Raw genomic sequence first — 27,860 nt, 5'->3', positions numbered from 1 at the left:
CCCTGGGGGGTACTCACCTCGGGTGGGGGAAGCCTCCGGATCCTAATGAGGCTTCCCACGCCGTCCTCCATCCGTCAGGGGTCTCGCTGCAGCCCTCCGTGGAGTCCGGGCAGCGGTGACGTCATTATTTACCTTCCTGGCTCCTGCGCAGGCGCTCTGACGGCTGTCGGCTCCGAACTACACGGAAATACCCGATCGCCGTCGGGTCCGCTCTACTGCGCAGGCGCAAGTTTCCTGCGCCTGCGCAGTAGAGCGGACCCGAATGAGATCGGGTATTTCCGTGTAGTTCGGAGTGGAAAGCCGCCACAGCGCCCCCGCTGGAGCCAGCAAAGGTAAATATTGAAATGACAGTCGGCACAGTCGCCGGCTGTTCGGAGGGCTGCGGAGAGACCCCCGTGGGACAGAGGACGGCGTGGGAAGCCTCATTAGGATCCGGAGGCTTCCCCCACCCGAGGTGAGTACCCCCCAGGGGATGTTTTGAATGTTACAGAGTCTCTTTAAAGCGGAATATAATCCTGCATTTCAACTTTGCTCTAAAACATTATTTACAGCATATTATATGCAATTTTTTTTTTTACTAGACCAGGATTGTAAGGGTTACACACAGAGCTTTAAAGTTCAGTGGAGAGAGATGCTGGCAGCCCAAGTTTAGATAGATCCATTTAAGTAAACACAATGTAGCAAGTGAGGAATGCGACTCACTGTGTCCGGGAGCTCCTGCACAGTCAGTGTGTCACATTCCACATTTGTTACATTGTGTTTACTTAAATGTATCTATCTAAACTTTGGATGCGGCAGCATTTCTCTCCACGGAACTTTAACCCTCCTGGCGGTTTGCTAAAAGTCCGCCAGGGGGCAGCAAATGCGTTTTTTAAAAAAAAAATTCTCTTTTTCATGTAGCGAGACAAAGTCTCGCTACATGATAGCCGCTGCTCAGCGGATTCCCCCAGCCCCTCCGGCGATTGGAGATCCCGTTCAAAGAACGGGATCTCCTGGAGGGCTTCCCCCGTCGCCATGGCGACGGGGCGGGATGACGTCACCCGTCAAGGGGGACTCCGATCCACCCCACAGCGCTGCCTGGCACTGATAGGCCAGGCAGCGCACGGGGTCTAGGGGGCGGCTGCGGCGCGACGGATCGGCGGCGATCGGGCACTGCACGCAGCTAGCAAAGTGCTAGCTGCGTGCAGCAAAAAAAAAAAAAAAAAAAAAAAAAAAAAAAAATGCAAATTGGCCCAGCGGGGCCTCCCGGTGGCATAGCCCGTGCTCAGCACGGGCTTACCGCCAGGGAGGTTAAAGCTCTGTGTGTAACCCTTACAATGCTGGTCTAGTATTAAAAAAAAAATGCTCGTTGCATAGAATATGCTGTAAATGTTTTAAAGCAAAGCTAAAATGCAGGATTATATTCCGCTTTAAGATAAGCCACTGGCAAGCAGTAGACCATTTATTTTTCACCCAAGATCCAGTAACTCTTGGTCAAAAAATAGGTTCGGAAAACAAACATGGTGCATACCAGCTTTTAAACAGCTGTCAGCATAAGGCGATAAATGATCTAGTCCAGGCCTGGGCAAACTTCACATGGCCCTGCCGCACTGTGCGAACCGCATTACTATAATTTTTTGACCTCCGCCCCCCTCCCTGCAGAGTTGCAAGTGCAGGTTAAGTGTATGGTCACCTATTGGCAGGCCAGATGAACAGCGCATGCACAGGCTGTAGTTTGCCCAGCGCTGATCTTGTCCGACATATACTGCAAGTCTATGTTGTGTCAATTTAAGACAAGCTTTGCAATCGATTTCTCCCATCCATTTATAGGTCATTCATGTCTTGTGTTTGGCTTAGTTCCACTGGAGCAGGGCTTGATTCACATGAGGAAGAAACATAGCACAGGCATTTAAAGAGACTCTGAAGCAAGAATAAATCTCGCTTCAGAGCTCATAGCAGGGCTAACGGCTGCAGCCCTGCCTCTCAGCGAGTCTATAAGACGCGCATCGCCGCCGCCCCTCTCAGTGAAGGAAGACAGAGGGGCGGGGGAGAGGCGGAGATACGCGCTGACAGACGCGCGTGGGGCAGGGCTGTGGCGGTTAGCCCTGCCCCAACCAGTAAGCGCTCCCCCGCTGCACGGAGGGGATTTGGGGGATCAGGGACCCCCATTAAGCCGCGGGATAGCGGCGTTTTAGCAGGGGCACACATGCCCCTGCTATCTATGAGGTCTGAAGCGAGATTTATTCTCGCTTCAGACTCTCTTTAAGTGACCTGAACACCTATTATGGAAAAGATTTAAAGCAGACCTTTCCCTCCCTCCCCAGCACTACTCCAATTCCAACAACAATCCAGTGCATAACATTAGGAGTGACGTGCCATAATTACGCCACTTTGACACTCGTGCTCTAGGGTCAATTGCACTGGATTGTTATAGTATTGTCATAAAGCAGATTAAAGTTTGAACTTTATCAGTGCTGGAAACTGACTTCCCTATGTAGAATTGTCACAGGCATTTCAAACATAGGATGAGATTGTGTTTTAGGTGTCTGCCTAAAGCTCCACTTCACAGCTTACAAGCTTTTCAAGCATACCTATAACAGCTGATTCCAGATCCACAAACACAGCTCTTGGGACATGTTTCCCAGCACCAGTTTCGCTGAAGAATGTGTTGAAAGAGTCATCTCCTCCACCAATTGTTTTGTCACTTGGCATCTGTCCATCAGGCTGGATACCATGTTCCAGGCAGTATAGCTCCCAGCATGCATTGCCAATCTGAACTCCAGCCTGACCAACATGGATGGATATACACTCACGCTGTAGAATAGAGGGGGGAAAAAAATAAGTTTAATTTTGGTTCACATTGCAGAATGTCTTATTTTATAAGTTCTTCCTCTATACTTAACCTGCTGAGCGGTCTGGACGAGCTCAGCTCGTCCAACACCGCCAGAGGCTGCCGCTCAGGCCCTGCTGGGCCGATTTTCGTCAAATAAAGTGCAGCACACGCAGCCGGCACTTTGCCAGCCGCGTGTGCTGCCTGATCGCCGCCGCGAGCAGCGGCAAAAGAGGGTCCCCCCAGCCGCCTGAGCCCAGCGTAGCCGGAACAAAAAGTTCCGGCCAGCGCTAAGGGCTGGATCGGAGGCGGCTGACGTCAGGACGTCGGCTGACGTCGATGACGTCACTCCGCTCGTCGCTATGGCGACGATGTAAGCAAAACATTAACACATACATTTTACGCGTTACTGGTTCAATGCGTAAATTTTTACGCATTGAACCAGTAATGCGTAAAAAATGTATGCGTTAATGTTCCTGCACTAGCGGGAATGCGTAAAAATGTACGCAATGCGTCCCGCCGACCTCCAAGGTCGGCAAGCTGCCAGCGGGGGACTGGAGCAGCAGTGAGTGACTACGAGGGCACAGGATGGCTGCATGGGGCTGATAGAAGCCCCAGGTAAGTGAAACTCATTTTTTTATTTTGCTTGGACATTCCCTTTAAGCTGGCCATACACTGGCCCGATTTGCCGCCGTTTCGACAGCAGATTAGATCACTGGGATCTAATCTGCTGTCAATCGTTTGCGCTACACGCCGAATTTCGATCTATCCTGTCCGATCCCATCGATCGCTCCGTGCGGAAAATTACCGTCGATCGCCCGTGGGTAGGGAGCGCGTCGCTAGCGGCGTTCGAGTGCCCGACGACCGACGCAATAGAGCCCGCATACATTACCTGCTCCACCGGCGCTACTGCCCCCGGTCCCCGCTGCTCCGTCTCCGTTCTGGTCTCCGGCATGCTTCACTTCCTGCCGGGCAGGAAGAAGTGAAGCATGCCGGAGACCAGAGCGGAGACGAAGCAGCGGTGACCGGGGGCAGTCGCGCCAGCGGAGCAGGTAATGTATGCGGGTGGGAGCGGCGGCAGCACCACCACCACCGATTGTGAACGGTTTCAGGATGAAATCGGTTCACAATCTGTTTGCAGTAAAGGTAGCCATATGATCCCTCTCTGATCAGATTCTATCAGACAGGGATCTGTTGGTCGAATCTGATGGCAAATCGACCAGTGTATGGCTACCTTAATCTACAAACTTGTCCAATTGACTCACTGGAAAATAGTTACACTGCTGAAGCCACAAATGGTATGAGCACAAGCCTGACCACACCAGTTTTCAACTCGCTAGCTAATAAGTCAGATCTAAGGAACACAGATTAAAGTACCTGATCTTGAAACCTAACCCAGCCTTGAAAACCTCCACCCAGCCAATCCAACACAGATCCTATGTATCCAATGTTAAGGTGGCCATACACTCATTAGATTAGCAGCAGATCAGTAGATTTTCTGATCTGATTAGGAACTTTTTTTTTTTATGAAATCTATTAAAAAAAAATCAAAAAAAAAAATCAATCTGATGGCATTTTGTTGCCATCAGATTTCCATTAGGCCCAATGCAAAATGATAAGCCATCTCAAGAGATAAGCCTAAATTTTCCAACATGTCAGATTGATTGAAATCGATCGAAATTGGCCGCAAAGCGATCGATTGGTCAATCGATCGGCCGAAAATCGGCTGAGTGTATGGGCCACTTAAAGGGATACTGTAGGGGGGGGGGGGGGGGGGGGGGTCAGGGGAAAATGAGTTGAAGTTACCTGGGGCTTCTAATGGTCCCCTGCAGGCACCCTGTGCCCGTGCAGCCACTCACCGATGCTCCGGCCCCGCCTCCGGTTCACTTCTGGAATTTCAGACTTTAAAGTCTGAAAACCACTGCGCCTGCGTTGCCGTGTCCTCGCTCCCATTGATGTCACCAGGAGTGTATAGCTTGTGCCCAGTATGGTCTGGGCCTGCGCAGTACGCTCCTGGTGACATCAGTGGGAAAGAGGACACGGCAACGCAGGCGCAGTGGTTTTCAGACTTTGAAGTCTAACATTCCAGAAGTGAACCAGAGGCGGGGCCAGAGCATTGGGGAGTGGCTGCGCGGGCACAGGATGTCTGTGGGGGACCATTAGAAGCCCCGGGTGACTTCAACTCATTTTCCCCCGACCCCCCTACAGTATCCCTTTAACCACTTAAGGACCGCAGTCTTTTCACCCTTAAGGACCAGAGCCTTTTTTCCATTCAGACCACTGCAGCTTAAATGGTTTATTGCTCAGTCATACAAGCTACCATCTAAATGAATTTTACCTCCTTTTCTTGTCACTAATACAGCTTTCTTTTGGTGCTATTTGATTGGTGCTGCGATTTTTACTTTTTATTCTATTCATCAAAAAAGACATGAATTTTGGCAAAAAAATGATTTTTTTAACTTTCTGTGCTGACATTTTTCAAATAAAGTAAAATTTCTGTATACATGCAGCGCGAAAAATGTGGACAAACATGTTTTTGATTAAAAAAAACCCATTCAGTGTATATTTATTGGTTTGGGTAAAAGTTATAGCGTTTACAAACTATGGTGCAAAAATTGAATTTTCCCATTTTGAAGCATCTCTCTCATTTCTGAGCACCTGTCAGGTTTCATGAGGTGCTAGAATTCCAGGATAGTATAAATACCCCCCAAATGACCCCATTTTGGAAAGAAGACACCCCAAAGTATTCACTAAGAGGCATGGTGAGTTCATAGAAGATTTTATCTTTTGTCACAAGTTAGCGGAAAATGACACTTTGTGACAAAAAAAATAAATAAAAAAAAGTTTCCATTTCTGCTATCTGGTGACAAAAAAAAATGAAATCTGCCACGGACTCACCATGCCCCTCTCTGAATACCTTGAAGTGTCTAGTTTCCAAAATGGGGTCATTTGTGGGGTGTGTTTATTGTCCTGGCATTTTGGGGGGTGCTAAATTGTAAGCACCCCTGTAAAGCCTAAAGGTGCTCATAGGACTTTGGGCCCCTTAGCGCACCTAGGCTGCAAAAGAAATGTCACACATGTGGTATCGCCTTACTCAGGAGAAATAGTATAATGTGTTTTGGGGTGTATTTTTACACATACCCATGATGGGTGGGAGAAATATCTCTGTAAATGAGATTTCTTTTGATTTTTTTTACACACAATTGTCCATTTACAGAGATATTTCTCCCACCCAGCATGGGTATGTGTAAAAATACACCCCAAAACACATTGTACTACTTCTCCCGAGTATGGCGATACCACATGTGTGACACTTTTTTGCACCCTAACTGCGCTAAGGGGCCCAAAGTCCTATGAGTACCTTTAGGATTTCACAGGTCATTTTGAGGCATTTATTTTCTAGACTACTCCTCACGGTTTAGGGCCCCTAAAATTCCAGGACAGTATAGGAACCCTACAAGTGACCCCATTTTAGAAAGAAGACACCCCAAGGTATTCCGTTAGTAGTATGGGGAGTTCATAGAAGATTTCATTTTTTTTTCACAAGTTAACGGAAATTGATTTTTATTGTTTTTTTCACAAAGTGTCATTTTCCACTAACTTGTGACAAAAAATAAAATCTTCTATGAATTCCCCATACACCTAATTGAATACCTTGGGGTGTCTTTTTTCTAAAATGGGGTCACTTGTGGGGTTCCTATAATGCCCTGGCATTTTAGGGGCCCTAAACCGTGAGGAGTAGTCTAGAAACCAAATGCCTCAAAATGACCTGTGAAATTCTAAAGGTACTCATAGGACGTTGGGCCTCTTAGCGCACCTAGGTTGCAAAAAAGTGTCACATGTGGTATCGCCGTACTCAGGAGAAGTAGTATAATGTGTTTTGGGGTGTATTTTTACACATACCCATGCTGGGTGGGAGAAATATCTCTGTAAATTAAAATGTTTTGATTTTTTTTACACACAATTGTCCCTTTACAGAGAGATTTCTCCCTCCCAGCATGGGTATGTGTAAAAATACACCCCAAAACACATTATACTACTTCTCCTGAGTACGGCGATATCACATGTGTGACACTTTTTTGCAGCCTAGGTGCGCTATGGGGCCCAACGTCCTATTCACAGGTAATTTTGAGGCATTTGGTTTCTAGACTACTCCTCACGGTTTAGGGCCCCTAAAATGCCAGGGCAGTATAGAAACCCCACAAGTGACCCCATTTTAGAAAGAAGACACCCCAAGGTATTCCGTTAGGTGTATGGTGAGTTCATAGAAGATTTTATTTTTTGTCACAAGTTAGTGGAAAATGACACTTTGTGAAAAAAAACAATACAAATCAATTTCCGCTAACTTTTGACAAAAAATAAAATCTTCTATGAACTCGTCATACACCTAACGGAATACCTTGGGGTGTCTTCTTTCTAAAATGGGGTCACTTGTGGGGTTCCTATACTGCCCTGGCATTTTAGGGGCCCAAAACCACGAGGAGTAGTCTGGAAACCAAATGCCTCAAAATGACTGTTCAGGGGTATAAGCATCTGCAAATTTTGATGACAGGTGGTCTATGAGGGGCCGAATTTTGTGGAACCGGTCATAAGCAGGGTGGCTTCTTAGATGACAGGTTGTATTGGCACTGAAGTGCAGGAATGTTCTCAAATCATGACCTGGACATGGCAATTAAGTCGTACCAGCAGTGATCAGAAAAAAAATTTCTGTCACTGCGGTGGGGCGGGTGAGGGTTTGGCCGGGTGATCAGAAGCCCGCAGGGGGCATATTAGGGCCTGATCTGATGGGTAGCAGTGACAGGTGGTGACAGGGTGGTTGATAGGTGATCAGTAGGTGATTACAGAGGAGAATATATGCAAGCAATGCACTGGCGAGTTGATCAGAGGGGGTCTGGGGGGCTAATTTAGGGTGTGGGCAGGTGATTGGGTGCCCGCAAGGGGCAGATTAGTGTCTGATCTGATCTGATGGGTAGCAGTGACAGGTGGTGACGGGGTGATTGATGGGTGATCAGTGGATGATTAGAGGGGAGAACAGATGTAAACAATGCACTTTCAGAGGTGATCTGAGGGTGGGTCTGCACGCAATCTGAGGGTGTGGGTGGGTGATCAGGTGCCCACAAAAGGCAGGTTAGGGTCTGATCTGATGGGTGGCAGTGACAGGTGGTGACAGGGGGTGATTGATGGGTGGTCAGTGGGTGATTATAGGGAAGAATAGATGTATACAGTACACAGGGGGGAGGGTCTAGGGAGGATCTAAGGGTGTGGGGGGGGTGTGTTCAGGAGCCCCCAGGGGGCAGTTTAGGACCTAATCTAAAAAATAGCGTTGAGATAGTGACAGGGAGTGATTAATGGGTGATTAGGGGGGTGATTGGGTGCAAACAGGTGTCCCAGGGGTGGGCAGGGGGGGTCTGATGGGTGCAGTGGGCGATCAGGGGGCAGGATCAGTGTGCTTGGGTACTTACTAGGAGGGCTGCAACCTGCCCTGGTGGTCCCTCAATCACTGGGACCACCAGGGCAGGAGGCAGCCTGTATAATACGCTTTGTATACATTACGAAGCGTATTATCCGCTTTACATGCGGAAGATCGGGGGTTAACAACCCGCCGCCGCTGCTAATTGGCTGGCGGGTTGACGTCGCGGGTGGGCACATCCAGCATGCGATCCCCGGCCAGCTAGTCCGCAACGAGCCGCCGCCGATCGGCGTATTGCGCGGTCGTTGCGGGCTCCACTTTGCCGCCGCCCCTAGGTAGGGGCGGCCGGCAAGTGGTTAAAATCACAATCCAGAGATAGATATATAGAGATATATATATAGAGATATATATATAGAGATATATATATATATAGAGATAGATATATAGAGATAGATATATAGAGATATATATATATATAGAGATAGATATATAGAGATAGATATATAGAGATAGATATATAGAGATAGATATATAGATATATATAGATAGATAGATAGATAGATAGATAGAGATATAGATATATATATAGAGATATATATATATATATATATATATATATATATATATATATATATATATATATATATATATATATATATATATATATATATATATATATATATATATATATATATATATATATATATATAGATCTATCTATATCTATATCTATATCTATATATATCTATCTATAGGTGGTTGGGAGGGGATCAAGGGATACATGGGGGGGAGAGAGCTGGAAAAAAGTTTATTTTTACACTAAAATCGCACAGCCTGTCACGGCTGCAGGCTGTGCGTCTCTCCCTGTCACACAAGATCCACAGTGACAGGGAGAGGGAGGCGGAGAGGGAGGCGGAGAGGGAGGCGGAACGGCAACTATGTTGCCTTTCGGAGGGTGATCGCTGTGATTGGCTCACAGCGATCACACGGCAGGGAGCCAATCAGTGACGGCTCCTGCCGATACCCGGAAGCCTTAGCTGTCATAAGACAGCTAAGTGCAGCCGGTTCGGTGCGCGCGATCGCGGCGGGGAGCGGCGGCGCCGGTGATAGAGATCTACGCCTTGCCAGCCAGGAGCCCATCAAAACAGGGCGTAGATCTCTATCACTGCGGTCCGGAAATGGTTAAGTATCACATGTCAGATACTTACCCTTACCACTCAATATAAACTGACCCACCGCTTTTAATAGAGATCAAGAAGTCAATGTCAAGTCTAACTTTGATAAACATGTAATGCAGCTTGGAAGAGGGCCATTTAAATGTGATTGCTGCAGATTTAAATTAGCACAACCCAAAGTTCTTACAATTTGTAGCGAATCAGGAACATTAAGCAGCTAAGCAGATGAAACAATACAGTGACACCTCATGGGGTTTTTCTATGGTTTGACCATTTTGCACTGCAAAGATGTTACACAGAAGCATTCCAGCTACAAAACTTGTCTTCTAAGCCAATAATGGCATGATGATATCAATCTACAGCTGTTAACCACTTACCGACCGCCCACTACCTATGGGCGGCGGCAAAGTGGCACGTACAGGATCGGGCAACTCCAATGGGCGTCGGGTCCTGGGACACTGAATTACCGGGGATCACGCTTCGCCCACCCGCGACATCAAACCGCTGGATGTTTAGAAGCGCCGGCGGGTTATTAACCCCCGATCTGCCGCAATGCAAGTGTATAATACGCTTTGTAATGTATACAAAGCGTATTATACAGGCTGCCTCCTGCCCTGGTGGTCCCAGTGATCGAGGGACCACCAGGGCAGGCTGCAGCCCTCCCAGTACGCACACACACTGATCTGGCCCCCCTGCCCTCTGATCACCCACAGCACCCCTCAGACCCTCCCCCCCTGTTTGCACCCAGTCACCCATCACTCACTCCCTGTCACTATCTGTCAATGCTATTTTTTTTAGATTAGGCCCTAAACTGCCCCTGTCGGGGCTCCTGAACCCCCCCCCCCCCTCAGATTCTTCCCAGACCCCCAACCCCCATGTACTGTATACATCTATTCTCCCCTGTAATCACCCACTGATCACCTGTCAATCACCCCGTCACCACCACCCATCAGATGAGACCCTAACCTGCCCTTGTGGGCACCTGATCACCTGCCCACACCCTCAGATTGCCCGCAGACCCACCCTTAGATCACCTCCGAAAGTGCATGGTTTACATCTGCTCTACCCTCTAATCACCCCGTCACTGCTACCCATCAATGAGACCCTAACCTGCCCCTTGCAGGCACCCTATCACCTGCCCACACCCTCAGATAGCCCCCCTCAGTGCATTTACATCTGTTCTCCCCTCTAATCACCCCGTCACTGCTACCCATCAGATCAGGCCCTCATCTGCCCCTTGTGGGCACCCAATGACCCGCCCACACCCTCAGCTCTCCCTCAGAGCTGTTATGCCACAGAATACGCAACCACCAATCCAAGAAGCTACTATGCCCAGCCTTTTCGGTGAAAGCCACTCCCAAGTTTCCGAACGTAATATTTTTGGGGGCCTTCTCCTTAACATGGGTCTAGTCAAAAAGAATGTATTGCGGTCTTATTGGTCTACACACCCAATACCTCACATGCCCAGGTCACGATTTGAGAGCATCCTGCGCTTTCTGCACTTCAGTGCCAATACAACCTGGCCTCTAAGAGGCCACCCTGCTTATGACCAGTTCCACAAAATTCGGCCCCTCATAGACCACCTGTCATCAAAATTTACAGATGCTTATACCCCTGAACGGTCATTTTGAGGCATTTGGTTTCCAGACTACTCCTCACGGTTCTTTAAAGTGAATGGGAACTGCATTTAAAGAGAACCCGAGGCGGGGTTCTTCCATCGCAAACCATATACAGAGGCTGGGTCTGTCTATAGAGCCCAGCCTCTGTTGCTAGTTAGTTCCCTCCAAAGACCCCCCCCCCCCCGTCAGACCCCATAAAACACAGCCGCGCTACGCGGCTGTGTTTGTTTACCTCACTACTGTCAGTCTCGGCTGCTCCCCCGCCTGCTGAATCGCTTCGGTCCTCACCCGCGTCCCTTCCCTCCAATCAGCGGTGAGACAAGGGACGTGGGCTGGGACCGGAGCAATTCAGGAGGCGGGGGGGGGGGGGGGGGGTTGGGGGAGCGGAGAGACTGACAGTAGTGCGCTAAACACAGCCGGCTGCGACACGCAGCGTGTCGCCAGCGCGGCTGTGTTTTATGGGGTCTGACTGCGCGCAGGGAGGGCTTTGAAGGAAACTAACTAGCAACAGAGGCTGGGCTCTATAGACAGGCCCAGCCTCTGTATATGGATTGTGATGGAAGAACCCCACCTCTGGTTTTCTTTAAAAAAAAAAAAAAAAAAAATCAAGCAAATACTCACCTAAAAGAGGGAAGGATCTGGGTTGTATAGAGCCTTCCGTCTCCTCTCACGGTGTACTCTATCCTGTGCGGGCTAATGTCGTCCTCCCCCCCCCCCGTTTCAATCCCCCACCGAAAGGGTATTTGCAAGTCTTCGGGAGCAGGGTCCTCACGAAGACATGCGGCTCCATACTGCACAGGCGTGAGCGTGCAAGAGAGCGTGCTTGCGCAGGGGCAGTACAGGGCCGCCCTTTTTCAGGAGCACCCGGGCTCCCTGAAGACTTCTGAAGCCTCCTTCGGCCGGGTAAAGCAGTATTTGACTAAATTAGTCAAATACTTCTACCGGGCGAGCCAGCACTGGAACGAGGTGACCAGGAGAGGAGCGGGAAGGCTCTATAGGACCCAGAGCCTTCCCTCTCCTTGGGTAAGTATCTGTCTCTTTTTTTTAAATGCAGTTCCCATTCACTTTAAGTGGTTAAAGCAGGGGTCCCTAACCTTTTCCGGCCCGGGGACCACTTTGACCAAATTTTTCTCTGGGGACTGGAGGAGGGTGGAGTTGTCATAGTGGACAGTGTCGTGCGCGGCGGGTTACCCCGGGGGGGGGGGGGGAGGGGGGGCTTGGGGTGTGGCAGCATAGTTGCCCCAGTATGGCTGGCATAGTGCCCCAGTATGGCCGTTCCAACCCCCCCCCTGCTATTACTTTAGCCTGCGGCAGCTTCTTCTCTTATATTCCTCTCCTGCCGGCGTGTAACGGATTCACAGCAGCGCGTCTCCCGGCTGCTGTGATGAGGAGGAAGCAGGAGAGAGCACGGCTTCCTGTAGCGGCGATGTGTATCGCCGTTACTATGGGAACCGCTCTCCTGCTTCCTCATCACAGCAGCAGGGAGACGCGCGTGGGGGCAAGAGGACAGTCCTGTAGCCCATCTGCAACGAACCAGCAGTGGACCGTAGGTTGGGGACCCCTGACTTAAAGGACTTCGAGGCCAAATAAAATAAGTTAATTACCTGCATCATATTTGAAGGCACGGAGGACGCCGTCCACGCCGGGTCCCAGCCGCTCAATAGCCCCCCCCCCGGGCCGGCTCCCGACCCGGGCTCTCCTGCCTCTTCAAACATGGCCGCATCTGTGCAGTCTGCATAGCCGCGAGTGCTACTAGGAAACAGCCTGTAGCGTGGATCGGCCCTAGAGCTGCACTCGCGGCTATGCGGACTGCACAGCCACGGCCAGGTTTGTAGAGGCAGGAGAGCCCGACCCGGGTGGCTATTGAGCGGCGGGGACCTGACGTCCTCCGTGCCTTCAAATATGATGCAGGCATTTAACTTTTTTTTTTAATTTGGCCTCGAAAGTCCTTTAAACACACACACACACACACACACACACACACACACACACACACACACACACACACACACACACACACACACACACACACACACACACACACACACACACACACACACACACACACACACACACACACACACACACACACACACACACACACACACACACACACACACACACACACACACACACACACACACACACACACACCTGAGCAGAGCCACAAGAGGGCAGGCTTGGGCTTGAAAAGACACCAGAGAACACAGACTCCGCTATAATAATTCCTGAGCAAAGCCAGACTGAATGATCAGTCGGGGATTTTATCATGCCTGATAAGAAGCAAGCTGAACAGTTAAAAATGAAAAAGCAGGGTAAAGCTGGCCACTAACTGTCCAATTTCTAGCGAAAAATCGTTCGAGCGATCAGAAATTCTGATCAGATTGGTTGTAAATAAGCTCCATTGGTGGACACAATCGATTATGAACGAGTGAAAAAAATGTCGCCCGAATTTTCGTCGAACGAAAATTTGGATTTTCTTGGTGGTCGTGATAGGAAGCAATTATTGGTTCGTTGATGGTGTAGTGAACGATTTTTCATACGAACAGAATTTCTGATCACTCGGACGATTTTTCACTAGAAATTGGACCATTAGTGGCCAGCTTTAGTGTTTTCTCTAATGTCCCCACAGATATATATGGTAAAATACATGAGGTTGCTTCGTCTCTGGTTCACTTTAAGGACCACAGACGTACACCCCCTTAGTGACCAGGCTATATATTTTTTTTACAGCTCACTGCAGCTTTAAAGAGAACCTGAGGTGGGATTGAATTATATTAGTGGGGCAGAGGCTGGTTGTGCACACTATCACCAGCCTCTGTTGCCCTATGGTGTGCCCCCAGGACCCCCCTGCGATCTGCTGTCCCCTCCGCCGTGCTAGCGACACGCAGCAGGTCGCCAGCACAATGTTTACCTATGTGTGTGTCAGGGCCGCTCCCCCACCTCCTCTGTATCGGCGCTACCCGCTCGCGTCCCTCCACTCCAATCAGCGGGAGGGAAGGGACGCGGGCGGGTAGCGCCGATACAGAAGAGGCGGGGGAGAGGCTCCAACAGACACCGCATAGGTAAACATTGTGCTGGCGACACGCTGCGTGTCACTAGCACGGCGGAGGGGACAGCAGATCGCAGGGGGGGTCCTGGGGGCACACACCATAGGGCAACAGAGGCTGGTGATAGTATGCACAACCAGCCTCTGTGCCCCACTAATATAATTAAATCCCACCTCGGGTTCTCTTTAAAAGCTTGCTCCAGAGCCACACAACTTAGCAGCCAAATGAATCTGGACTCCTTTTCTACCCAACAGAGCTTTCTGTTGGTGGGCTCTGATCGCTGCTGCAGGCATTTTTTATTTTATTCCTATAAACTCTCCCCAGAAGACCAATCAGGGCAATTGCCTCTAATAGGTATAAGCCTATGAGAGGGATCGCATGTCTAGCCCATCCAGAGGACAGCCAAGTGACAGGGCTGTCCCCAGTACAGTAGTAGATCACAGCACTGTACAACAAAGATTCTTCAGTCTGCTAGCTGCAATCTGCCACTGGCAGACTTGATGGAGCTCAGCTCCATCACTCAAGCGGGGATGCGCGATCCCCGCTAATCTCCTCTCCCAGAACTTGCATTAGGTGGTCATAAGGTTGTTAAACCAGTTCTCCCCTCAGTACAAACACCAGACCATTTTCTTATGCTAGGTATGATACAATTTTCTGTTAGATTTACCTGCCAGAGCGATTTTTTTTCCAACATGTCATCTTAATTTCGATCAATTTTACTGATTGAACAAAAATCTATTTCATGGAAATAGATACCAAAAATCGATGATCGATCTGTCCATGCAGAAAATTTAGCTTGATCGCCGGCAGCACATCTTTAGCGGTGTTCAAGATGGTGAAGGGCGACGCAGCAATACATCTGTCCACTGGCACGAGTTCCCGCAGACTCACTTCTTCCAGCATATCCACTTCCTGTCCGGTCCTGTGAGAAGGCGAAGTTCAAACAGTAGAGAGCGCTCTACTGTTTGAACTTCCTTGTCACAGGACAGGACGTGAAGATGGAGGAGGACACTGAAAATCGTGAGAGACTGCAGGGTCCCGTGCTGGCAGACAGATAATGTATTGCTGCTGGCAGGGGTTGGCGAGGCAGCGGCAGTTCCACAGGCTGTGAATCGATTTCAGGCTGAAATCTATTCAAAATCTGTGTGCAGTGTATGGGCAGCCATTAGATCCCTCTGATCAGAAAAGGGTTGGTTGGTCGATCTGGTGGCAATCGACCAGTGTATGGCTGCCTTTAGTTTCGATTCTGCCAACTGATCGCTCGGCAGTCCACAGACACGAGCGTCATCCTCCTATGCATTCACGTCAGCGAGAGCATTCTGTGCAGGCACAACGCAAAGTTCTCCCTTACTGCACAGGACGCTCTTGCTGACATGACCACGTACGAGAATGCATGTGGCTAGGGCCACGCAGGTGCAGTGGACCACTGGCAGAATTTAAACTAAACAGGTGGCAGGGAACGGAGGATTTTTGAGGACCAGTACAAACAGGACAGCTACGGGAGGCTGGTAGGAGCCCCAGGTAAGAAACTTATTTACGACAGTTTAGGATCACTTTAAAGGACTTACGAGGCCAAATTCTGCCCCCAAAACCTAAAAAGTTAACTACCTGCATGAGTTTGTATGGCACGGAGGACGCCGTCCACGCCCTCCGTGCCGTTCCGCCTGATCCCCTCTGCGCAATAGCCCCCCGAAAGGCTGCGACCCCACGGTCCGGGTCGGGATCTGCATCCTGCAGAAAGACGGCCGCCGAAGCTGGCCACGGCTGCGCAGTCCGTATAGCCGCTACTGCGCAGCTCCAGGGCCAACCCCCCGATCCACGTAAAAGGCAGCGTGGATCGGAGGGTTGGCCCTAGAGCTGCGCAGCCGCAGTAGCTGCTATGCGGACTGCGCAGCCGTGGCCAGCTCCGGCGGCCATCTTTCTGCAGGCTGCAGATCCCGACCCGGACCGTGGGGTCGCAGCCTTTCGGGGGGCTATTGCGCAGAGGGGACCAGGCGGAACGGCACGGAGGGCGCGGACGGCGTCCTCCGTGCCATACAAACTCATGCAGGTAGTTAACTTTTTTTAGGTTTTGGGGGCAGAATTTGGCCTCATAAGTCCTTTAAGCAGAAAAAAAAAAAAAAGTCATAGCCCCCATGGGGAGGGAAGCCCCTGGATCCTAGGGGCTTCTGTAGTCAGCAGCAGGTGCCCCAAGCTACCTCCAACTCACTCAGCTCTCTTCAGCAGTAGCCGGGCCAGATCTGATCCGCATTGGGTTCTGTTATTTCCACCCGAGTGGGACAGTGGTAGTGCACATATACACAGAGGCCACAGTTTGGGGTTCCCAGCAATGGAAGGGGTTTTAAAATGTGTCACCTTCAGATATCGGTACTCCATGCCTCTAGCAATAATTCAAGGCCCAATGAGGTAAGATGCGACACTAGCCTCTAGGGAGGAAGGCCTACAACAGGAACACTAGACACTAACACATGGAGGGGATCACTGTACATGTTTCCAGATTATAAACACATGAAATCTATTACTACAGAAATATGTAAAAAATCTTTGCAACTCCATTTTGTAATACACTGCAGAACACAGCCCTCAGTCAGCTCTGTATGACAAAAATAGTTTCTCTGAGCACTCCTAGGATTCCTGCGTGAAGAAAAATCCCTAGATCATAAAAATGTCATATTTGTCAAAGTAAAGCAGCCTTGCCCTAGCCACTGCACTACGACAGCCCAGGCAGATCAAACCGGCTTATCCTGTCCTAAGGGCGGAGACGTTCTAAAAAAAAAAAAAAAAAAAAAAGTGGATTTGCATTGTGTCACCGGATCCACCCCACCCAGCTCTACAGACGTCCTTCATTGTGCAACTTCGGCTTCCCCGCCGGCTAAACTCCACCAATATCAGTAACGCCGCCCAGCAGCCTACATGAGAGCACGTCACAATAGCCGGATTCTCTCGCTGATGGGAATAGCGTATCTCCCGTGTACTACTTTCCCCAACTTCCGCAGCATGACAGCTGCTACTGGCGCCATCACATCAGCGCTGACACCACGCCGACACGCAAGGATAGCGCTGTCCTATGGCACATGTGAACTACCATCATATTACATAGAAACTCTAAAAACTTCCCCAGCCTTTGGCGCCATTTTCCTAAAGTTCCCCAAATGCCTTCAGCTAGTTCCCCAGTGACGTCTCACCATGGTTACGGCTTCTCAAGGTCACGCGACAAGAAGAAAGTAGACGGAAGACGATCGTCCGGCAAAGATAGCGGGAGGATACGGCGAGTGCTCCCGGCTCCGTTGACTGTAGACGCGCTACGGGTCTCCGCCAACACAGCAACTGACCGTTCCCGCCCAGAGCGCGTCTAATATAGCCCCGGATAGGGCGTGATCGGCGCTCATTGGCCCACATGCAAAAGTGAAGCGATGTGATTGGGAAGAACGGACTTTAAATGAAACATACGAGCATTGGCGATTGGCCAGAACGCAGTCATAGGAGGAGTTGGTGTAAATTTAGAATTCCTGTCAGTAGGTGGCGAATGGCGGGGCGGGCTTAGGTGACAGCTGGGCGGATGTTGTGTGCTGTGTGACTTTGTTCGGCGGCAGCCTGTGGGACGTGCAGCAGCCATCAGAACAACACGTGGTGCCAGCCATAGGGAAATGTAGAACATGACCGCAACTACTTCCTGTTGTGGCGTTAAGGTGGCCACTAATGATCCAATCTTTTTCATCCAATCTTACCATTTCTATGTAATATAAGGTAACTGCCTGAAGTATCCATTCAGTATATTCACTCAATTTACCCCTATACTACATAGATTTGGTAAGATTGGATAAAAAAGATTGGATCATTAGTGCCCACCATTAGGAAGACAAGAGACAATTGGAAGTGATGTCAGGGTGGATTTACAACAATGACTTTGGTTACTTCCCTCAAACTGAAAAGGACATAGTTGCTTAGAAGCTTTTATTCCAATAGTTGTGTTCCAGCTGTAGAGAGATAACATTGCTTTGCTATGGTATCAAGTGTAAATATTATACACTGGCAGACTTTCTTCTGACCCGTCCAACTTATAGATTCTTCTCTTAACATCTGCACCCCTGATTAACCAGCAAAGAATGATCCTGTTAGATCAGTAATTTTGGTAAATTCCTGCAAAAGATTGATCAAAATTATGATTGGGCAGCATCTTGGGGCAACAATCTTCATGTTAACCTCTTGACGACCAGCTAACGCCGATTGGCGTAAACTGGTCGTCTGCGGGTTACCATGGAAACGGCCACTCGATCGAGCGGCCTTTCTATGTCAGTTCACGGAGGGTGTCTCCGTGAACAGCCGGAGAGCCGCCGATCGCAGCTCTCCAGCAAAATGTAAACAGGCGGGGAAGAAATCCCTGCTGTTTACATCATACGGCGCTGCTGCGCAGCAGCGCCGTAAGGCAGATCGGCGATCCCCGGCCTCTGATTGGCCGGGGATCGCCGGCATATGATAGGCTGAAGCCTATCCTTCAATGCGCAGGACGGAACTCCGTCCTGCGCATTACGGAGGGAGGGAGGTAAGGAGGAAGAGGGCGGAAATGGCTGCGGAGGGGGGCTTTGAGAAGCCCCCCCCCCTGCAAAACGCAGATGGCCGGCGGCGATCAGACCCCCCCCCAGCAGGACATCCCCCTAGTGGGGAAAAAAGGGGGGTAGTCTGATCGCCCTGCTGCACTCCTGATCGGTGCTGCGGGCTGTAGAGCCCCCGCAGCAACGATCAGTGAAAAATCCATTGGTCGGCAAGTGGTTAAGGTGCCTATGCACTATGAGACATTCCTCAGCAGATTGTGATTGAATCTGCCATGTATGGGCACCTTCACAGGAAGTTAGGGAATCAATCTAACAAAAACCAACCATGGTGACCTTGCAATACAGCTCATAAATATCTTAAGTTCTACACTGGCTTTTACAAGCCTAGATATTACAGGGAAAGGAAAACCACATAGATGAATAATTATACCTAAAGGAGGAGCAGCAGTTTATAAGATAATTATGTACACTGTTATAGTGAACATTCTGGAGTAAAAATAGGCACAACGTAACTATCGTGTTTAAATGCTTCCTTACATAACAGTGTGAATAGCTAGATTTACCGTCACTAAGTACTGCTGAAGGCTGACAAAGAAATGGTCAGTGATACTGCCACTGTCTTGTTTTGGGGGTACTGTACAGGGGCATAACAATAGCCCACGGGCCCCCCCCCCCCCCCCTTCCAGGTGCAAAGCAGCAGAACATCCTCCTTTACCTTGTTCCAGCGATGGGACAGATCCTCTTCATTGCAACGCTGCACAGCCTATAACCTTGCTGATCCTGAGACATGTCACATAACATGCATACACTGGAGCCGAAGTTGATGGGCTGCATGATTTAGCAGTACAGAAGAGGAACAGAGGACCTGTCCCACTGCTGGAATTAGTCTGATACTCTGCTAATGCTTGTCTACAAGCTCTGTGGAGAGGGACGGTTGGAGCAACACACACCTGTGTTTTTGTGTGTGCTGGGTGGAGGAGGCAGGGCACACGGTGGTTTTCTGAAGGCCCCAACATAGTTACAATAGCTAAAATGAAGCAGCATTATCCTAGAGATAAGGAGCAGACTATTTGGGCAGCAGCTGATCTCTGCTAAGTGCTGTAGCGAAGGGCAAGTGATGAAGCAGAAAGTTTGGATACACTGGAAGCTGTAGCCACAACCTTAAACAGGCAGTCCCTAGGCAATGGGATGCTCTCTTCTGGATTTAAGCAGCATTCGAGTTCGGCAGCCCCTAGGTGTCTGAGCAGCCATATTCATGATCATTCTGTTAACCTCCTTGGCCTGAAGAAGAGGCTAGGAAAGGTGCCCTAAACATAGTCTGCTTTGCTCTACTCCTGGCCTATTTGCCACAGCAGGTGGGAATCTCAACCATTGCGGTCTAATTACAAAAAATAAAATATTAATGTCTCTGTTCACCATTGGCACATGGAATGCTCCAAAACATGCAAAATGAGGTCCTAATGACAACCCTAAATAGTACTGAAGTAACCTTGTGCTTAGTTGGCAGCAAACAAATTAGTTAATCAAAACCTCTCTATATCAGTTATCAGTATACAGGAGTATATACAGTTTGTAGTAATCTTCTTAAAAAAAAATAACATAGAAAATAGCTTCTAACAGAACTTCTTGCTAACATCTTAACAGAACTTAATGTTGAAAAATTAATAAAGTAAATCACTACAATATTAAGCATATTACCCCTTCTCTTTCATCTCTGGCATCTAGAACCACGTGTGGGAAGGTAGCTTCTGGCTTGTAACTGAGTAGGTGTCTTTCAGGAGAGATTTGGTTTGGATGTCTCCAAAAGCTCTCAAAACCAGGATTCAATATGACTGCCTAATTTGGAATTTCCCTAAATCTCTGCTTCTGATTGGCTGAGATTTCCGTGCGTAACTCGCCATCTTTCACATTTAAAATACCCATAACACTTTTTTGTTTGTAAACTCCTTAATTATCTTAACTGTGGTAGTTGGGGATATTTACACTTACTGACATTTAATTACCACGTCATTTTGACACAGTAAATAAAAATGGACGTCACCAGCCATCTTGTCTGCTGATTTGACTTATTTGCCCCAGACATTGGGACTTTAAAACATTAAACAATGTCATTCATAATGCATTTCTGATAACGTGTCCTTCTGCTAATTAGTTTGGAATGTGCCTGTCCTTTTGCAAACAAGAAATCAGTCATGTTGACCCAGCAAAACAACTGTCAAAGTCTACAGCAATTTAATGCTTATTGAAGTATACAGGGCTTCACCGTATTGAAATATAAAACATTATATAATTCTTCTTAAAACAATTTATCATGCAAGATATAATTGCACGTTAAAACCTAATAGTTTTCTATTATGAACAAATACATTTAATAATTTCCCCTGGCAGATGTCACTTTTTAATCATTTTTAAATAATAAGCAGTATTAATAATATTAATTTCATAAGACTATAAAACCGCCAGGTGGCATAATTGTCCTAGATATGGGACAATAGAAAAAAAACCTTGTATTGTTCTTTGTTGACATTCCAGAGGACATTCATAGCCAAAACATCTAAAATGTGTTTTAAACTTTCACTGGCAGAATCCAGCATTTAAATGTATTTCAAAATAATAATTTCTATTATATATAATTATAGAGTTTAACAATAATTATTTCTCTCTTTAGAAGGTATGTATTTATTAATAATATTTATGTGTAATAGATCAAATATACATATGATTGCTGCAGTAATGTCATTTTTAAACTTCTTTCATTTAGTATTCACACAAAACACTTATCTATAACGTTGACATTTGAAAGATGCTTGTAACATAAACAAACATGTTTTAGCTTCTGTGACTAAAATAATCTTATGAGTTTCACTGCCTGGAATATTATGAGCCGTCACAGAGCAATATTTTAAAGAAGTACCCCAACTTTACAGTTTACCATAACATTTTGCATAGGGCATTAAAACTTAAAACATACACGTATGACAGCTTTTCCTGCATAAATAAACCGCTAGAATTCTGACAGTGCCAACCCCAGAAGAACTTCTGGATCAGCACTTCTACTGTGCGTGGGGAAAAGAGGACACTCGGAAGAGAGCAAGCTTAGTAGGGTAGTCAAGTAGGTGTGAATGGGGCGGGGAAGAGGTGTGATAGGAACTGACCAATGTGGCAAGCCTGCCTTTCCCTGTGTGTCAAATTTTTCCACTGGTGATTATGGGGACCGGGGTGGAGCAAGTAGAAAAACAGATAATGCGCAGAAGTAGACATCAGCCATCATAACATACAGTGGAGGAAATAATTATTTGACCCCTCACTGATTTTGTAAGTTTGTCCAATGACAAAGAAATGAAAAGTCTCACAACAGTATCATTTCAATGGTAGGTTTATTTTAACAGTGGCAGATAGCACATCAAAAGGAAAATCGAAAACATAACCTTAAATAAAAGATAGCAACTGATTTGCATTTCATTGAGTGAAATAAGTTTTTGAACCCTCTAACAATAAAAGACTTAATACTTAGTGGAAAAACCCTTGTTTGCAAGCACAGAGGTCAAACGTTTCTTGTAATTGATGACCAAGTTTGCACACATTTTAGGAGGAATGTTGGTCCACTCCTCTTTGCAGATCATCTCTAAATCCCTAAAGTTTCGAGGCTGTCTCTGTGCAACTCTGAGCTTGAGCTCCCTCCACAGGTTTTCTATTGGATTAAGGTCCGGAGACTGACTAGGCCACTCCATGACCTTAATGTGCTTCTTCTTGAGCCACTCCTTTGTTGCCTTTGCTGTATGTTTTGGGTCATTGTCGTGCTGGAACACCCATCCACGACCCATTTTCAGTTTCCTGGAAGAGGGAAGGAGGTTGTCGTTCAGGATTTCACGATACATGGCTCCGTCCATTTTCCCGTTAATGCGATTAAGTTGTCCTGTGCCCTTAGCAGAAAAACACCCCCAAAGCAAAATGTTTCCACCCCCATGCTTGACGGTGGGGACGGTGTTTTGGGGGTCATAGGCAGCATTTTTCTTCCTCCAAACACAGCGAGTTGAGTTAATGCCAAAGAGCTCTATTTTGGTCTCATCAGACCACAGCACCTTCTCCCAGTCACTCACAGAATCATTCAGGTGTTCATTGGCAAACTTCAGACGGGCCTGCACATGTGCCTTCTTGAGCAGGGGGACCTTGCGAGCCCTGCAGGATTTTAATCCATTGCGGTGTAATGTGTTTCCAATGGTTTTCTTGGTGACTGTGGTCCCTGCTAATTTGAGGTCATTCACTAACTCCTCCCGTGTAGTTCTAGGATGCTTTTTCACCTTTCTCAGAACCATTGACACCCCACGAGGTGAGATCTTGCGTGGAGCCCCAGAGCGAGGTCGATTGATGGTCATTTTGTGCTCCTTCCATTTTCGAACAATCGCACCAACAGTTGTCACCTTCTCTCCCAGCTTCTTGCTAATGGTTTTGTAGCCCATTCCAGCCTTGTGCAGGTCTACAATTTTGTCTCTGACATCCTTGGACAGCTCTTTAGTCTTTCCCATGTTGGAGAGTTTGGAGTCTGCTTGATTGATTGATTCTGTGGACAGGTGTCTTTTATACAGGTGACTAGTTAAGACAGATGTCCTTAATGAGGGTGACTAATTGAGTAGAAGTGTCTAACCACTCTGTGGGAGCCAGAACTCTTAATGGTTGGTAGGGGTTCAAAAACTTATTTCAATCAATGAAATGCAAATCAGTTGCTATCTTTTATTTAAGGTTATTTTTTCGATTTTCCTTTTGATGTGCTATCTGCCACTGTTAAAATAAACCTACCATTGAAATGATACTGTTCTGAGACTTTTCATTTCTTTGTCATTGGACAAACTTACAAAATCAGTGTGGGGTCAAATAATTATTTCCTCCACTGTACCTCTGTGCTTAGTTTATATTGCTGCAGTTCGGGTTACGTATCCTACTACCGAGCGCTGTAATAACAGCACAGGAGATTTGGGCACAGCCGGCGCCACCATAGACCGTAATAGGAAACGGCGCACAGTGAGTAACTTTGTCGCCATCAGAAGACGGAGCTGAAGTTACTTTTAAAACACTGCAATTCGGCCTCCAGCAACAGCTGGCCAGCAATCATTCCCTACCATCCACGTCGACCTGGAGGGGGAATATTAATTAACGCTGCCAGGACTTGTACAGGAGCAAGGTAAGCCGTATATCGTCTGTATCCTGTGCCCAAGTCTAGTACTACACCTATCACTGTCATGAAGGTAATTTTGACTTTTTTGAAAATTCAACCTTGATCCCGTGCCTTCAATGTTTCTCTTAATATTATTTGTTGCCTGCAAGACGAGGGGAGCCTCAACTGATTTTTTTTTTCAAAATTAAATCTACCAGTAAACATAATATTTATGGGTGCTTGCATTGGTCTTTTAAAAAGTTTTCTGGGATAAAATTTATGTTATAATGCAGCACCACCAGCTGTTTTGTGGCACACAATGTAGCCCCCCCCCCCCCCCCGAGCAAAAAAAAGTTCTTGGCAAGTGCCAGAATTTGTATTATAAATTCCCAATCGGGTAAGCATCTGCCCCGCAGCTTAGCAAATCTATGGATAGGCTTTTGAGTCTGACTGAAGACCACTACCAATGAATGCCACTTAATGCATTTTTGTAAAGCTAGCCCTTAATGTGTTTAATTGCTTTATTGACCAATTACAGCCCTATACACTTTACTTTCCTTTTTCCCAGATTTACAACCTTGTATTTTAACTACTGAGAGTATTGACATGCACTCGTCACAGAAAATAACTTCTTCTGGCACCAGTACATCATATGATTACTTAGAAAGGCAGACATTTCTCCCAGGTGATATTTTTATTTTTTGTCAGTAAAATGCCCTTTAAAGAGACACTGAAGCGAAAAAAATATATACGATATAATGAATTGGTTGTGTACTATGAATAATTACTAGAAGATTAGCAGCAAAGAAAATATTCTCATATTTTTATTTTCAGGTATATAGTGTTTTTCTAACATTGCATTAAGCAGGCCATACACTGGCTCGATTCCCGGCCGTTTCGACAGCAGATTCGATCCTGGGATCGAATCTGCTGCCAATCGTTCGCGGTAAACGCAGCCGCCGATCCGATTTCCTCCTGAAATCGGATCGGTCCGTCGATCGCGCCGTGCGGGAAATTACCCTCGATCGCCCGCGGGTAAAGTGCGCGTCGCTAGCGGCGGCCCGATCCGATCAAGTATACATTACCTGAGGCTGGCTCCCGGGCGTCTTCTCCACACTGCACGGCTCTGTTCCGGCTCCATCCATTCCGGCGCTTCCTGTGTCACTGCAGTGACCAGGAAGTTCAAATAGAGGGCGCTCTATTTGAACTTCCTGGTCACGGAGTAACACAGGAAGCGCCGTAATGGAGCCGGAACAGAGCCGTGCAATGCGGAGAAGAGGACCCGGAGCCAGCATCAGGTAATGTATACGGGGGGGGGGGGGGGGGGACAGGCGGCAGGAGCAGCTCAGCAGATGGTGAATCGGTTTCAGGCTGAAATCGATTCACAATCTGTTTGCAGTAAAGGCAGCCATACGATCCCTCTCTGATCAGATTCGATCAGATAGGGATCTGTCAGCTGGTCGATCTAATGGCACATCGACCAGTGTATGGCCACCTTTATTCTATAATATGTGCAGATTACACAACACTCAGCATTCAAAATGAGTCTTTCAGAGCAGTCTGTGAAGTAATGAACTCTCCTCTAGCAGAGGAGAAGTAAACAGTTCAATTGCAGTTGAGATAATAAAAGTCAGATAACAGCCCTCTCCACGACTAAGTTAGTCGGAGAGCTTAATAGCTTTTTTGCATAGAGATAACAACTGGAGTTTCTCAACTCCTCCTGTACTGGAAACAATTAGACTGATGTATCTGATCTTAATGTTTTTTTTCTTAGCTGTACTACACATACAAATCATAATATCATCATTTTTTTTCGCTTCAGTGTCTCTTTAAAGAGAATCTGTACTCTAAAATTCTTACAATAAATAGCATACCATTCTATTCATTATGTTCTCCTGGGCCCCTCTGTGCTGTTTCTGCCACTCCCTGCTGCAATCCTGGCTTGTAATTGACAGTTTTAGGCAGTGTTTACAAACAAAAGACATGTCTGCTAACCAGCATGTGATAGGCTGAGAGAAGCTCAGTCTGTGACTCATATAGAGCCTGCAGGGGGCTTGGAGAGGGTGTGTATAGCTTCTGCCTATTACAAGCAGAGCAGCACATTCCTGCCTGAGTGCCTGACCCCGACAAAGCCATCAAAGGAAAGAAGATTAGATTATATAACAGAGATAATACAGCCACTGTGCAACTAGGAAAGGCTGCAGTAAGACAGACCACATTAGAACAGGTATAGGAACTTATAGGATAGAAGAAATAAGGCTGAAAATTTTGTTACAGAGTCTCTTTAAGCCACTAGCAAAAGCAAGAAAACACTCAATATAATTTTGATATTACCCTTTTACGCACTTTTTAGATTTTTTTCTGTTGCAAAATGCAAAAATGCTATTTTTTGGAGAACATGGAAATGATGTCCTGGGAGAAAACTCACGAGAAAAAGTGAACTGAATGAGGGCCTCTCTGTCCTAGTGCATCTGCCAAAGAGGTGAATTTTTCAGTGACCCTGCTCACATTAGTAATCCCAAACTCCCCGATTGGTGCAGAGGCCAGAGGATGACATCAGATAACAGGGGGCGTGTGCCTGCATTTCCACAAAGTACAAAAAAGTAACTGAGCTTAGAGGGGATCCTATTATAAAATGTAGTAAATTGTGGCATAAACAGTCAAGGACACCTTAAAAATGTGTTTGTCATCTATATCAAACTGTGATTTAGTTAATTAGTTTTTTGCAAAACCTGCCTTATGCTATACAAGGCCGGTTCTAGCTACAATGGTCGATGTTTAGATCATTCCAAAACCAGTAGAAAGGTTCAACAAGACATGCTGGAAAATCTCAGTCACAAGTGCTCGATCCGGTGCATGGCAGTAATGGCGTTCGGTACTGTGACGACCCACTTACACAACGGTAACCCTGGCCTGTGTTACTTCTGTGTCTGCCGTCATCGTGGACTACGTGGCGTTGTGCATGTGACATCATAACCTGGAACCACGTGGTACAAGGCTTCTGGTGACTAGGAATCGTGTCAGTGGAGGGTTGAGATTTTACTGACCATGGATACCTGGGGGGGGGGGGGAGCACTTTAAGACGGAGGTGTCGGCAATAGGCTAATTTCTGATACAGTAGGATGCAAAAGTTTGGGCAACTTTGTTAATTGTCATGATTATCCTGTATAAATAATTGGTTGTTACGATAAAAAATGTCAGTTAAATATATCTTACAGGAGACACACACAGTGATATTTGAGAAATGAAATGAAGTTTATTGAAATTACAGAAAGTGCGCAATAGTTGTTTAAACAAAATTAGGCAGGTGCATAAATTTGGGCACCACAAAAAAGAAAATAAATCAACATTTAGTAAATCCTCCTTTTGCAGAAATTACAGCCTCTAAACGCTTCCTGTAGGTTCCAATGAGAGTCTGGATTCTGGTTGAAGGTATTTTGGACCATTCCTCCTTACAAAACATCTCTAGTTCATTCAGGTTTGATGTCTTCTGAGCATGGACAGCTCTCTTTAACTCACACCACAGATTTTCAATTATATTCAGGTCTGGGAACTGAGATGGCCATTGCAGAATGTTGTACTTGAATGTTGCATGAATGCCTTAGTGGATTTTGAGCAGTGTTTATGGTCGTTGTTGAAAGATCCACCCCCGGCGCAGCTTTAGCTTTGTCACTGATTCCTGGACATTGGTCTCCAGAATCTGCTGATACTTAGTGGGATCTATGCGTCCCTCAACTTTGACAAGATTCCCAGTCCCTGCACTGGCCACACAGCCCCACAACATGATGGAACCACCACCATATTTTACTGTAGGTTAGCAGGTGTTTTTCTTGAAATGCTCTGTACTTTTTCCTCCATGCATAACGCCCCTTGTTATGCCCAAATAACTCAATTTTAGTTTCATCAGTCCACAGCACCTTATTCCACAATGAAGCTGGCTTGTCCAAATGTGCTTTAGCATGCCTCTCTGTTTATGCTGTGGGCAGAGAAAAGGCTTCCTCTGCATACAGCATCTACTTATGTAAAGTGCGCTGAATGGTTGAATCATGCACAGTGACTCCATCTGCAGCAAGATTATGTTGTAGGTCTTTG

At 47.1% G+C, this 27,860-nt stretch overlaps 1 protein-coding gene across 1 annotated transcript in view; it reads right to left on the bottom strand.

The window, feature by feature from the left end:
• The window catches only part of LOC137546647 (tubulin alpha-1 chain-like), a 32,160-nt gene extending 14,757 nt beyond the window's left edge, over nt 1-17,403 (bottom strand). The window contains exons 1-2 of the mRNA XM_068269357.1: nt 17,249-17,403; nt 2,571-2,793 (exon numbers count right to left, since the gene is read on the bottom strand). Coding sequence (XP_068125458.1) covers nt 2,571-2,793; nt 17,249-17,251 — 226 coding nt within the window. The 5' untranslated portion in view covers nt 17,252-17,403. The remainder of the gene's footprint in view (nt 1-2,570; nt 2,794-17,248) is intronic.
• Nucleotides 17,404-27,860: the final 10,457 nt, after the last annotated feature.

The sequence above is a fragment of the Hyperolius riggenbachi genome, chromosome 2 (genome assembly GCF_040937935.1).
Source record: "Hyperolius riggenbachi isolate aHypRig1 chromosome 2, aHypRig1.pri, whole genome shotgun sequence".
NCBI classification, from domain to species: Eukaryota; Metazoa; Chordata; class Amphibia; order Anura; family Hyperoliidae; genus Hyperolius; species Hyperolius riggenbachi.
The sequence above is the reverse complement of the archived record's forward strand: the minus strand, read 5'-3'. Positions and strand labels throughout refer to the sequence as shown.